The sequence below is a fragment of the Amblyraja radiata genome, chromosome 25, assembly GCF_010909765.2.
Source record: "Amblyraja radiata isolate CabotCenter1 chromosome 25, sAmbRad1.1.pri, whole genome shotgun sequence".
Classification (NCBI taxonomy): Eukaryota; Metazoa; Chordata; class Chondrichthyes; order Rajiformes; family Rajidae; genus Amblyraja; species Amblyraja radiata.
Window position 1 is genome coordinate 31112821 of NC_045980.1, and position 13785 is coordinate 31126605.

Here is a 13785-nt window from a genome sequence, read left to right on the forward strand (position 1 = left end):
CTCCAGAGGTGCTGCCTGTCCCACTGAGTTACTCCAGCATTTCGTGTCTATAAACAAAATATACGTGCAGTTTTAGATTAATTTTGAAGAAGGTGAGAAAGCCGGAATGTTTATTTATGCATTTTTTTCTTGCAAAAATAGCTGAGGAAAAAATAGAAATTCAGCCAATTTCGGCGAAGCCTGTTTTTCTAATATGGGTAAATCTCCGGAGAAATGTTTAATTGATTGGAAAACATTTGAAATGTCACCTCGAGAGGCGGAGGAAGCATCTTGCTCCCTATCTTCCTTTAATAAGGTCTACTTCCCCCCTCACAAAACCACTCCCAAGATATACTCCTGATTATGTGAGATGATTACTTTGTGTGTGTGTAGGAAGTGACCTTAAGATTTCTGTATTATCAGAGGGAGTGGAGTGGTTAACTCCAGGGGCGATGAAGCATTGCCTCTGTCACTCGGCACCTTCACCGCTATCAATCACACACCATCCAAAAGCAGAAAAGGGTTTCCTTTCACAGAACCAGGGGCAGTAGCAGAGGGGCGGGGAAGGGGATATAAACACAGTAACAAATTCGAAAGTAATGTCCTTTTACATTTTGGCAGCTTGCCACATCTGAGTAGTCCTTAAATAGACACAGAATGCTGGAGCGGGACAGGCAATATCTCTGGAGAGAAGGAATGGGTGACGTTTCGGGCCGAGAAGCTTCTTCATACTGGTCCTTAACCTGTGTATCAATGAAGGATTGGCCCCATAGCAGAAGCGTCCACGTCGCGGGACTGGAAACTGGAAGTATCCCGAGCTAATTCTGCTACCACCATCATCTATTGCAACAAGTCCAAGGGCCAGGAAGCGAGCGAGCAAGATCATCTCTGACCCCTCTCACCCTGGCCACAAACTCTTTGAATCACTTCCCTCTGGAAGGCGACTCCGGATTGTCAAAGCTGCCACAGCCAGACATAAAAACAGTTTTTATCCACGAGTAGTTGCTCTACTCAACAGCCAAAAATCTGTAGCCTCCCTTTGATCTGGCATTTTGTTGGTTCACATGCTTGATCAATTGTGTTTTATCATTAATGTTTTATTATTATTAATGTTTAGTGTTTTCTGAGTCATTCGTAACTGTCACTGTATGTCATGTTGTTACTTGTGGGCGAAGCACCAAGGCAAATTCCTTGTATGTGAATACTTGGCCAATAAACTTACTTACTTAAGTGATGGCTCCCACTGATTGTCGCCGGAAGCAAGGACGGAGGATGGCAACGATGTCAACATTTGAAACATGAAAGATGGACACGAAATAAGGATTAGAGTAATGGGGTCATATGGTGTGGAAACAGGCCCTTCGGCCCAACTTGTCTCCACCGAGGATCTCGACCTAAAACGGGCCCCATCTACACTAGTTGAGTTTTGAGTTGAGCTTAGACTGGTTAGCACGTCACAAAACCTTTTCATTGTTTCTGGACTCCTTAATTAGGCAGCCAAGGATACAAACAGTATCGGGCTTATCACAGTTAGAGTAATCATTCTGCAGAGAGCTGAACCCTCCTCATCCCCGACCTTCAGTCTGAAGAAGGGTCTCAACCCGAAACATCATCCATCATTTTTCTCCAGAGATGCTGCCTGGCCCACTGAGTTACTCCAGCATTTTGTGTCTAATATCTGTACTGTTCTATGTTCTATAATTGGTTTAAACGAGGTTTGTTGTGATTTATGTATTGGCCAGAATACCAGGTGTAGTTCCACCTTGTGGCTTTGCTACTATAGCCGGTGGTTATCATTTTTTATCCTTAAGATCTCTACAAATTACAGTAATTTAAAAAACAAGTAAACGGATAGGGTAGAGACACTTGGAAGGTTTCAGTAGAAACTGATTACATGGTGTGGAACACATGTTACAGGTCAAAAGGGTTGCCGTTTTGCAGCTAAAGATGATCTCAGCCAAGTCTCCGGTAATGTTTCAAATCCCTCTGCCTTTGGGATTATTTTGAATTGAGTCAATGGAAGCGAAGCAAAATGGTCACATTCTAGAGTCATACAGCAGGGCAACTGACCCTTCAGCCCATCTCAAGTATTGAAAAATAAAGCAGTCCAATGCACTGATTATAGATTTTCAATCTGCCACCTCTACATTGCCCATAGATATAGAGTTCTCCAGATTCAGAGACAGTTTCTTCCCTGCTGTTATCAGGCCATTGAACCATCCTACCTCAACTAAAGAGCAGTCCTGAACTACTATCTGCGGTATTGGACTCTCGGATTATCTTTGATCAGACTTTTCTGGCTTTATCTTGCACTAATGGTTATTCACAGTATTCCCTTTATCAAGTATCTGTACACTATGAATGGCTCGCTTATAATCATGTATTGTCTTTTCCGCTGACTGGTTAGCACGCAACAAAAGCTTTTCACTGTACACGTGACAATAAACTAAACTCAACTTTTGGTTTCCTGCACACACAAGGAACGGCAATTGCTGGAATCTTGAGCAAAACGCAGTATTGCATGAGCTCTGCGAGCCGATGGGCCTGTTTCCACGCTGTATGACTATGAATTCTTACCAGCAGCAAACCAGAGAGAATAAACATATGGTTTAATTACAATTCAAATATTGTTCAAAACTCTAAATAAATAGAGGAACACACATTTATCATAAAGGTAGATGCTAAAATATCATATGTGTGGAAACGAACAGCAGATAGACAAAAATGCTGGAGAAACTCAGCGGGTGCAGCAGCATCTATGGAGCGAAGGAAACAGGCAACGTTTCGGCCCGAAACCCTTCAACTCCCATTCCCTTCAGGAGTCTGGTTGTTGGCATGGCTACAAACCCTCTACAACCAACCTCTACAGGGAGCACCTGGGTACACCAGCCTCGTTGTTCTGCCTCGGCTGCTAAGTCTGAATACTTCAGACATTTGCGTTCATGCACCTCGCCAACTGCAGCCTCCCAAGGCACAGTTAACTCCACGATGTACAGGGACTTCTGTGAGGTTGACCACAAGATCAGGCCCAGCCTGAGATTATTTGTGATGATCTCTGGTGGAAAGATGAGCTTCTGGTCTGGATCAGCCTGCATTTTCCAGTCCCGGGCCGTGTCCAGGAGTGGCGGTTCCTTTCTTGCAAGTAGCTTCTCTGGAAGTTGTCCTGCCTTTACAAATGGGGTGGTGTTCGAGAAACCAGGTATTGGGGAAGGGAGGGCATTGGTGGTAGTTCTCCTTCATTCCAAGGTAATCGGCAGTTGTCGCAGGACCTGATTGTGCCTCCAGGTGTAGCGTCCTTGTGAAAGACTGGTTTTGCAGCCTGTGAGGATGTGCCTTAATGTTGCTGGGGTTTGGCAGGGAGAACATGATGGATCTTCTCCAAGCCACTGGTTTAGGTTCTTGGGTGTGGGACGAACATTGTATGTGGCTCTGATGATGAAGCTAAGACGGCTTCCTTCCAACTCCCACAGATCCTTCCAGGTAAGCTTCCGATGCTCCAAGTTTTCCCAGGTAGTCCACTGGCCCTATTTGGACTGTGAGACTGCCTTTGCGCATCTCTCTGCCTCCTCTTGCTGATGGACCTCAGCAACTACCAGCTTTCTTCTCTGGATGAATGTTGCCTTGTGCCATGGGGGTCGACTTGTCCCGAGTCCAATCCCACCTCTTCCGTGCTACACCTGCCCTACAATATCTCCATGTCCGAGAGCAGATTTTGCTTGCTGTACAGCCTCCGATGGGGTCCACTTCCTCCCAGTTGCCAGTGTGCTTTTTGAATAGTGTGCTGTGCCATAACTCCTTAGCATAAATATTTATATTTTTAATATTTAATTTTTAAATGATATTTTTAATTGGAGATCCCGGCCGCTTGTACTGCTCATCTCCACTTAAAAATATCCTTAAAAAAATAAAATATTAAAAATATAAATATTTATACCAAGGAGTTATGGCACAGCATACAATTCAAAAATCGCTTAGAATATTTTACAACAGAAGTTAATGTAGATAATTCCATTGACAAAGGTTGCATTCGGTAGAGTCAACAGAGGAAAAACTCACTGCCCTTTCCGGATCTCTCCTACATCCCAGTTGCCATCAGTTTCACGGTGTAATTAATGACAGGGAAAGCTCACGGTCGTCATGAAATCCAGATCAGTAAAAACTCGATAGCCATTGTGAGCTCGGCATCCGATGCAGACGTCCAAGCTGTTGCTTACAAATAATTCCGACCAACTCCGGCAACATCAACTCACAGGATGCTGGAGTAACTCAGCGGGTCAAGCAGGAATAGCTATTCTCCAGTGATGCTGCCTGACCCACTGAGTTACTCCAGCATGTTATGTCTACCTTGGGTATAAACCAGCATCTGCAGTTCCTCCCTACACTATTCAACACTGTTAGTTTAGTTTAGAGATACAGCGTGGTCACAGGTCCTTCGGCCCATCGAGTCCGTGCCGCACCTGTACACTAGTTCTAGATTATCACATTTTCGCGACGCACTAGGAGCGTTTTTTAAACATAAGCCATTTAATCTACGAATTTGCACGCATTTGGAGTGTGGGTGGAAACCGGAGCGCCGGAGAATAACCCACGCGGTCACTGGGAGAACATGCAAACTCCGTACAGACAGCACCCGTAGTCAGAGAAGAGTCTGAAACGTCATCTATTCTTATTCTCCAGAGATGTTGCCTGACCCGCTGAGTTACTCCAGCATTGTGTGTCTATCTTTAGTCAGGATCGAACCCAGATCTCTGGCGCTTTAAGGCAGCAACTCCACCGCAGCACCCTTGGTTAGTAAAATCAGTTTGAGAAACACTTGAAATTGGTGTCTGTGTGTGAGAATAGTACTTTCTTTAGAGGATTTACAGACTGTTTATCGTTTTGGAAATATATGATTATGATCAATATCTGATCAACATTCTACATTAAAAAGCGCCCAGATTTGGAACAAACTGCCCTTTGAGATTGAGATTTGAGAAGGTAACATTTCACCACAAACTCTAGCTTCGGTGGGACTCAGCTGGAGCGGGGTTTACGATCAGATCCATTGGTTTAGGAATTGACAGCGCAGGAGGTGGTCATCCGGGCCATTGTATTCGCGTCACTAACCCAGTCCCACTGTCGCTTACACAGACACAGGGTCATACAGTGTGGCAACTGCAACAGGCCCTTTGCTCCAACTTGCCCACATCGACCAACATGTCCCATCGACACTAGTCCCACCTGCCTGCATTTGGCCCATATCCCTCTAAACCTGTCCTATCCATGTATCTGTCCAAATGATTCTTAAACCTTGCGATACTGCCTACCCCTTCCGGCAACTTGTTCCATGCACCCACCGTGTGAAAAAGTTACCCTTCAGGTTCCTATTAAATTTCCTCCATGTCCTTTGGATCGCGATTCCCCTACTCTGGGCAAGAAACTCTGCGTCTGCCCGATCTATTCCTCTCATGATTTTGTACACACGATGATCACTTCATTGGATTTTTAAAAATATCGCTGGAAATTGTTAAACGGCGAGTGACGGTAGAACTAGACTAATCGTATGAACATTTGCACTCCGATGTAGTTTGTGCTCTTATTTCCATTGACAAAAGTGAAATTATTTGGGATATTGAATGTCTAAATCCTCTCCCTCCCTGCGTGTGTAACAAGTTCCTTCAAATCTTGTTATCCGAAAAGGCGTTGCACGGTTGCAGCCATAAAACAAACCGACCAAGTCCTAATGTTGTGACTTTTCACGCTTAATCTCTCGGATCTTACAGTACGTCGCTCCCGCTGTGAACCATTCAAACTCTAGGAATGTAATACGATTCTTGTTTTCTTTTATTCTCCACTGCCTGGGTTTCAATCTCTTTCACCGCCGGTTGTCACCGGTCAAAACTGCTAAATCAGTCCAACGATTCATTCTTACTCAGTGATACTTTATTGTCACATGTACAGTGAAATGCTTTGTCTTGCCCCACAACCCGGCTAAATCACACAACAGACCTCACCTCGGCAGCACACACACAAGAGTTCCTGGCGCCGACAACGTTACTCATTTGATGGCATTGTCTACCTTCCTACAAACCAGGCTCTTTGTGGAGATGTGTCGGAAGGAACTGCAGATGCTGGTTTACAACAAAATGCTAGAGTAACTCAGCGGGACAGGCAGCAGAGAAGGAATGTAACGTTTCGGGGTTGAGACCCTTCTTCAGACTGAGAATCAGGGGAGAGGGAAACCAGAGGCATGAAGAAGGGTCTCGACACATATTCCTTCTCTCCAGAGATGCTGCTTGACCCGCTGAGTTACTCCAGCTTTTTGTGTCTGCTTTGTTGAGGTCTCTAATGCTGCCCTCACGGGCTAAGCGTTAAGTCGGTGCTTTTAGTTGAAGTCTGAAGAAGGGTTTCGGCACGAAACGTCACCTATTTCCTTCGCTCCATAGATGCTGCTGCACCCGCTGAGTTTCTCCAGCATTTTTGTGTACCTTCGATTTTCCAGCATCTGCAGTTCCTTCTTGAACGCTTTTAGTTTCTTGGCTGGTTTCTTGGAGGCGGATGTTATCGGGGTTTCGCGGTTCGTGATTTTAGTGTCGATTCACCAACTGCAAGTGGAAATTGCCATATTAAAATAATTCAAGCAGGGTCTCGACCCGAAACCCATTCAATTTCTTCACTGATGCTGGCTGTCCCGCTGTGTTACTCCGGCATTTTGTGTCTATCTTCGGTTTAAACTAGCATCCGCAGTTCCTTCCTACACTTTAAAACAAAAAATCTGTTTTCTTATTGAAAATCGGATTTGTTCTAATTCCCCCCACCCCCACCCGCTCGACCTCACATTCCTAACCTGACACTTTATCGCGAAAAAAAAATCTTATGACTGAAAGTCCCGTTTTAATTGGGAATTATTTTTGCAAATTGCATCTGCAAACTGCACCATTAAGGAGGAAGTTTCCCTGGGGAGATTGTTTGTAAACAAACCACGTGGATGTCTCTTTAAGGATTGGCGTTTGGTGGGTTGTGTGTAATCGGAGCTGCCCCTTTCGGAATTGCTGATTGGTGTTGTACAGGGAGGGGGTCTGTACTCAGGGGTTATATCAAGTCTCACAGCAACGCCAGACCCAGAGATCCTATAGCGAGCCAGAGAGCCAGAGAGCCAGACCCGCGGTGAGTTTGTAAGAGGCTGTACGATGGGTGACTGTCTGTTTGAGATGGAGAATAGCAGCGAGCTGATAATTGCTCCATGTGACAACGAGAGCCTGGAATGCGATTACACCGACTGGCGGCACTCTGCCTCGGTGGTCCCGGTGCTCTACATGCTGGTCTTTGTGTTCGGGCTGTCGGGGAACGGAGTGGTGATCTGCACGGTGTGGAGGTCCCGCACCAAGAGGAGGTCGGCAGATACTTACATTGGGAACCTGGCGCTAGCCGACCTGGCCTTCGTGGTGACCCTACCTCTGTGGGCGGTGTACGCGGCACTGGACTACCACTGGCCTTTCGGCTGGTTGCTCTGCAAGCTCAGCAGCTACCTGGTGATGATCAACATGTACGCCAGCGTCTTCTGCCTGACCTGCCTCAGCTTTGACCGCTACCTGGCCATCGTCCACTCCCTGTCCAGCAACAAACTGCGCTCCAGCCGCACCACGCTGCTCTCCCTGTCCCTCATCTGGTTCACGGCCGGACTGCTGGCTCTCCCGGCCTTGGTCTTGAGGCAGACCCACGAGAAGGACAACATGACCGTGTGCGCCATGGACTACTCCTGGGTGGCCACCGCGGACACCGAGCATTTCTGGGTGGGAGGGCTCAGCCTGTTCTCCAGCACCGTGGGGTTCATGCTACCCTTCCTACTGATGTCCACCTTCTACTGCGCCATCGCCAACACGGTGACCAGGCACTTCCAGAACGTCAAGAAGGAAGAACAGAAGAAGAAACGCCTGCTGAAGATCATCAGCGCCCTGGTGTTAGTTTTCGCAGCCTGCTGGCTCCCCTTCCACGTTATCAAGACCATAGATGCCTTGATCTGGCTGGAAATCGTCTCCATCCAGTGCTCGGCCGACGTGTTCCTCCACCTGACGCATCCTTACGCCACTTGCCTCGCCTACATCAACAGCTGCCTCAACCCGTTCCTCTACGCCTTCTTCGACCAGCGTTTCCGAGCCCAGTGTATGTCCGTGCTGCGCTGCTCCAGGTTAAAGAAAGCTCTACACGTCTCCATCACCTCCATCTCCACCAGCATGAGCAACCCGACCAAATGCGAGCCGCCCTCCTCCGCCACCAAGGTGTAGCGCCCCCGGGGTCGTGTGGGGAGGCAGGAGAGAGAGAGAGAGAGACTCCACGGAGAGGCTACCCATGTTCTCTTTGACCCGTTGCCTTCTCTTTGGTGACTTAAATCTCCCCAAATCCCATCCAGGTCAAAACTGTTGACTCGAACCGGCGGAGTCCCGGGACTCTGGCCACTGCGCTGAGCGATGTGACTCTGTGCGGGGACCCCGGGCGTGGGAGCCCCTGGAGCGGCCGGTGACCGAGCGCCGTGTCCCACCCAGACCCTGCCTCTGGACCGCTCCAGTGACCAAACACCCCCCACCCTCCTGGAGGCGCCTCTCTCTCCTTGGCCTCACTCCTTTAGAAGAAAACCACCTTTCCTGACGTTGACATCTTTCCGATGTGGGTTCGGCGGTTGATTGGGAGGTTTGGGATGGGGAAGGGTAGATGTGTGGTCGTGAGACAGAAGCCGGTTTCTTCTGTGTGTCCCCCCCCCCCCCCCCCCCCCCCCCCCACACACACACAAAAGATACGGAGGGTTGGAGGCCAGACAGCATCTCTGGAGAACATGGATAGGCGAAATTTCAGGTCGGAGCCGTTTTAACAGATGCAGGCTGACCGGCTGAGTTACTCCAGCACTTTGTGTGTTTTTATTTTTTAAACCAGCATCTGCAGTCCCTTGTGTCCATATTCATCAGTCCCAAATTTTCTGAGTAGTTACCTTTTCCTGAAGGGTCCTCACCCGAAAATCCACTTATTCATGTTTTCCAGAGAAGCTGCCTGGCCCGCTGAGTTAATCCAGCACTTTGTGTCTTTTTATTTAACCTTCACTTCTCCTTCTCCCGGTCTTCCTTTCATTGAAACATAGAAAATAGGTGCAGGAGGCATTCGGCCCTTCGAGCCAGCAACGCCATTCATTGTGATCATGGCTGATCGTCCCCAATCAATAACCCGCCCTTCCTCTCTCTTTTTCCTCTCTACACTTTCATTCCCTGTTCTCTCTCCCTCCCTCCACTCCCCCTCCCACCTGCCCCCGCGGACAGTCCCACACGAGCGTCTCTGGAGATAAGACACAAAAAGCTGGAGTAACTCAGCGGGACAGACAGCATCTCCGGAGAGAAGGAATGGGTGACGTTACCCAATCTTTCCCATTCCCGATCCAATCTCCAGAAATGCTGCCTGTCCCGCTGAGTTACTCCAGCAATTTTTGTGTGTCAATTTCTTCGGTGTAAACCAACATCGGCAGTACCTCCCTTCCTACACCAGCCTCTCTGGGCGCTACCCGCACACACAGTCAGCGCCCAGTAGCGACCATGACCTGAGTTTGCCGCTGATCCCGCTCCGCCCTGGCAACGCGGTGGCGTGCGCTCTGAACCACCTCTCTCTCTGGCTTTCCCACAGCGCTCCCAAGTGGATCCCACCCGGCTGGTACTTCCCCTGAACCGCAAGATGTGAGGGGTGGGAGTGCAGAACTGTGCCCTTGACTGAAGAAACGACTGTTTGGGTAAACAAGTATATTTATTTTTTGCTTCTGGCTACAGCGAACACCCTCCATGGAAAGCTGAGATATATTTTATAAATATAGCCCGCTTCATTTGCTACTTTTTTTTTCTAATTTAGTAAATGTTTTGATAATGATCATAAAGGCTGGGAAAAACCCCGGAAACCTCGGAACTTATTTCACTGTGTATTTTTTAACTCGTTTAAGATAAATCAGGGATCTAACCGTAAAGAGAGTTGCTAAATGGATGTGCTAATTAACATAATCAATATGACCCATTCCTCGCTATCTATTTTTTCTTGTGTAATATCGAGTCGTTTCATTTCCTCAAGGACACTTGTTGTCCGGCAAATTCACATCTAATAGTCTCTCCGATGCCGAGTACAGTCAGCCGACTCCATTAACGGGTGATGTTAACGTTGGGATTAAAGCGGAGAAGTAGAAAAATGATTTGGGATTAGTGACATTTTACACCGAATTCTCCATTATCCTTTGGCTCGTTTAAGAATGTAGATGTAAATGTGCGGTCTCTATGGAAGGACTGAACACAACACTCTCTGTGTTCAACAACGCAGATGTTAGGCTGGGTTATGAGCACACGTGCAGTTCTAGTAAGCAAATTATGCAATCAAACCTAACAAAGGAGATAGCTTCTGCTTTTCATGTTTAGAATCTGTTTAGTCCTCCCGCCACCCTAAAGATAGAAAATAGGTGCAGAAGTAGGCCATTCGGCCCTTCGAGCCAGCACCGCCATTCAATATGATCATGGCTGATCATCCAAAATCAGTACCCCGTTCCTGCTTTCTCCCCATATCCCTTGATTCCATTAGCCCTAAGAGCTCTATCTAACTCTCTCTTGAATACATACTCTCTTGAATAAACATCTTGAATAACACAATTTTGCTGAAGATTCCAGCACCTGCAGTTCCTTGTGTCTCACTCTATACTTGCCCGGCCTGCCACACGATGGGCCGAACGGCCGCCTGAGCTGCAGTGAGTATGTCTCCAGAATGAGACACCATCTCGCCGGTGCCTTGCACCCCTTTAGTACCTCGCCTATGCTTCAAGTTACAAGCTGAAATAAAAAAATAAAAAAATGCTGGAAACGTGAGCCTGGTAAAATAGGAAAGAGACTGTGTGTTTAATAATCTTGGTGGAGACCAGAGGCAGATTTGATGGAGTGGCTAACAGAGCAAGGAGGTTCTGTGGTCACTCTGTTACGCTTGCATATTGCAAAGAGGCAGCTAATTCGTTTATTAACATGATATTGTATCAATGAACTTGATCATCTTTTCAATTGGTTAAGTCCCACCCAATTCGATAAGCACCAGGTTACTCGGTATGCAAACAATATTAGTCTTCATCAATCTGCCATGCTGTGTACACTTTTGAGAGCTAATGGCACCAACATGATTCTTCTTGGGGGCGAGGTTAAAGCATCTTAACTGTTGCCCGCTTTTCTGGATTAGGTACCCAAGTATGTATGTGGCTGGAGAGAATGTACACCCCGACAGTAGACAAGCCACAATTTGCCCATATTTAACAATTGCAAGAGCTTTCTGAACATATCGAAGACCCTACTAACTTGCACAATTAACCGCTAATTTGTAAGCATCAATGCACATATTTTTGGTCAGAACTATTAAGGGGTTCTTTTGGCTTTTTTTTGTTCTTTTGTTTTAATGAGATGATAAACGGCTTTCATTTTGTAAAGGCCGCTGGAGTTTTTGCTATAATGTTCTGTTACTGTTCTGTAGGAAAGAACTTGACATGTTTGGTTTAATTATGAGTGGAGAAGGAGTTTTGACTTGTTTTGTCAACTCCAAGTGCTGTAAATTGTATGTGACTTGGTGCATTCATTTGAGAAGCGCCAGTGAAACACTGGAGATTTCATTTGCCATAATATTTGATGTGGCTACATATAACTTTTGAATTTTAAAAAATTGAAATATTTTCTGGACTTTTTGTATTGCTGTCTGACTGTAGATCAGTTTGACGTCCTATTGCATTTACATCCGTAAGTCTGTATTATTGTATAAAGTGTATAATGTATACCTATGTCTTCCTACAAAATGCTTTCAGTAAAATTCTCCAATTGGAGAATAAAATGTTAAACATTCTCTGGTCTGTGTTTTTTTAATTGTGATTGTGATTTTGTTTTTTGAAACATAATCCACATTTACAGTCTCTTTATTGCACACTCCCAAACAATGCCCAAATACCACACAGTAACAATAATTCAATTGTTACGTTGTAGGGCGATACAGCACACAACAGGCCGTTTGGCCCAATTTGTCCATACCGGCCAAGCTGATAAACCAAGCTAATCTCACTTGCTGGTGTCTGGCACTCCAAACCTTCCTCTCCATAATCCCATCCAAGTCTCTTATAAAATCTCACAATTGTACCCATTTCTACCTGACTACATGTGCTGTCTGTGTAGAGTTTGCATTTTCTCCCTCTGACCGCGTGTATTTCCTCCAGGTGCTCTGCTTTCCTCCTACACGTGCAGGTTTGTAGGTGAACTGGCGTCTTTAAACTGCCCCTAGTGTGTTGAATGCAAAAGTGGGATAACATGGAAATAGTGTGCAGGTGATCAATGGTCGGCATGGACTCGGTGGGCCGAAGGGCCTGTTTCCACGCTGCATCTCTAAACTGTAAAATGCCTCTGTGTGGGGGAAAACTTTGCCCCTCAGAGCCCCTTTAAATCTTTCCATCAAACCTTTAACCCGTTCAGTGCCAACCCCGAGTATACTCTGGTCATGGCCAATAGTGAAATAAAATGTGGCAGTAAACAGGTTAACCCGATGGCATCTCATTTTAGACTGCCCTACAGACAGCCCATTCACCTTATATACACTTTTCATGATTTTATTTGTTTATTAGACTAAGTGAGACCTGTTGGGTCCCAGCATCACACGGGAGGACTGGTCCCCCAATGCAATATTCCACCTTTCCACCAATTCCAATATTGGTGGCCAGTGGGGGGGCTTTCTGGAGTGCTAGTATGGGTGTTGTGGGCTGAAGGGACTGGTTTCCAAAGGGCTAGTATGGACATTGTGGGCCAAATGGATTATTGGGCTGGCGGCTCAGTCACTCAAGCCTGTTGTGCTGGCAGCTCACTCACTCACGGCTGGTGGGCTGGCAGTTGACTCACGGCTATTCCTTGAAATTCCATTTCAAGCAGGGTGCAAGGCCACCAAATTCAAGTGCAGTTTCTTACCACTTCAAGCAGGGTGCAAGGCCAGCAAAGAACCAGCCTGTCTGTACAACTCAATTCTTCTAGACCCAGTAACATCCTCAAATCTTTTTTGCAACCTTTCTAGTTTAATGACATCTTTATAGCAGGGTGACCAGAACCATATGCAGTCTTATACATCTGCAACATGATGTCATGACTCATGTACTCAATACCCTGTTGGATGGAGGTAAGTGTTTCAAATACCTTCTTCACCACCCTGCCCACCTGTGTTGCCACCTTCATGGAACTATGTACCTACACCCCCAGGTCTCCCGATTCCACATCACTCCCCAGAACCCTACATTTTACCATCCACGATTTGCCCAGGTTTGTTCCACCAAAATGCAACACTGCATTTATTGGAATTATACTCCACCTGCCATTCCTCAGCCCAGTTGAGGATCGGATGAATCAAGATCCCATGTGATGATATCTTTCTTCACTGTCCACTACACCATTAATTTAAGTATTATCTGCAAATTTACTAAATCATTGAGATTATAAATAAGGAACAATGATCACTATGGTACACAACTTGTTACAGGCCTTCCCGCCTTAATTCAGTTATTTAACAAAAAGTCATTTCTTAATTACACACCATTTATGTGAAAATATGTTCAGATATTATTTTGCATTTTCTACAACTTCATGGATGTTTGCTACTAACTGAATAATGATCTGTTCCTCTTCCTTTCTCCCATTCTCTCTTTCTGTACTGTCTATACAAGCAGCCCTTCTGCAGTTTTAAGAACACCCAACTTACAGCATGTGGCTCAACCTTCCGATTTCCCAAATCAGTTCACAATTATGCTCCACTGGAGTG

The 13785-nt window shown here is 46.2% G+C and overlaps 1 protein-coding gene across 1 annotated transcript; it reads left to right on the top strand.

Moving 5' to 3' along the window:
• Nucleotides 1-7050: 7050 nt before the first annotated feature.
• aplnr (apelin receptor) lies at nt 7051-11840 on the top strand. Its single transcript, XM_033043717.1, has 2 exons — nt 7051-8146; nt 9622-11840. Exons 1-2 carry the CDS (start codon nt 7149-7151, stop codon nt 9659-9661), a joined length of 1038 nt encoding a protein of 345 aa, XP_032899608.1. The 5' UTR covers nt 7051-7148; the 3' UTR covers nt 9662-11840.
• Nucleotides 11841-13785: the final 1945 nt, after the last annotated feature.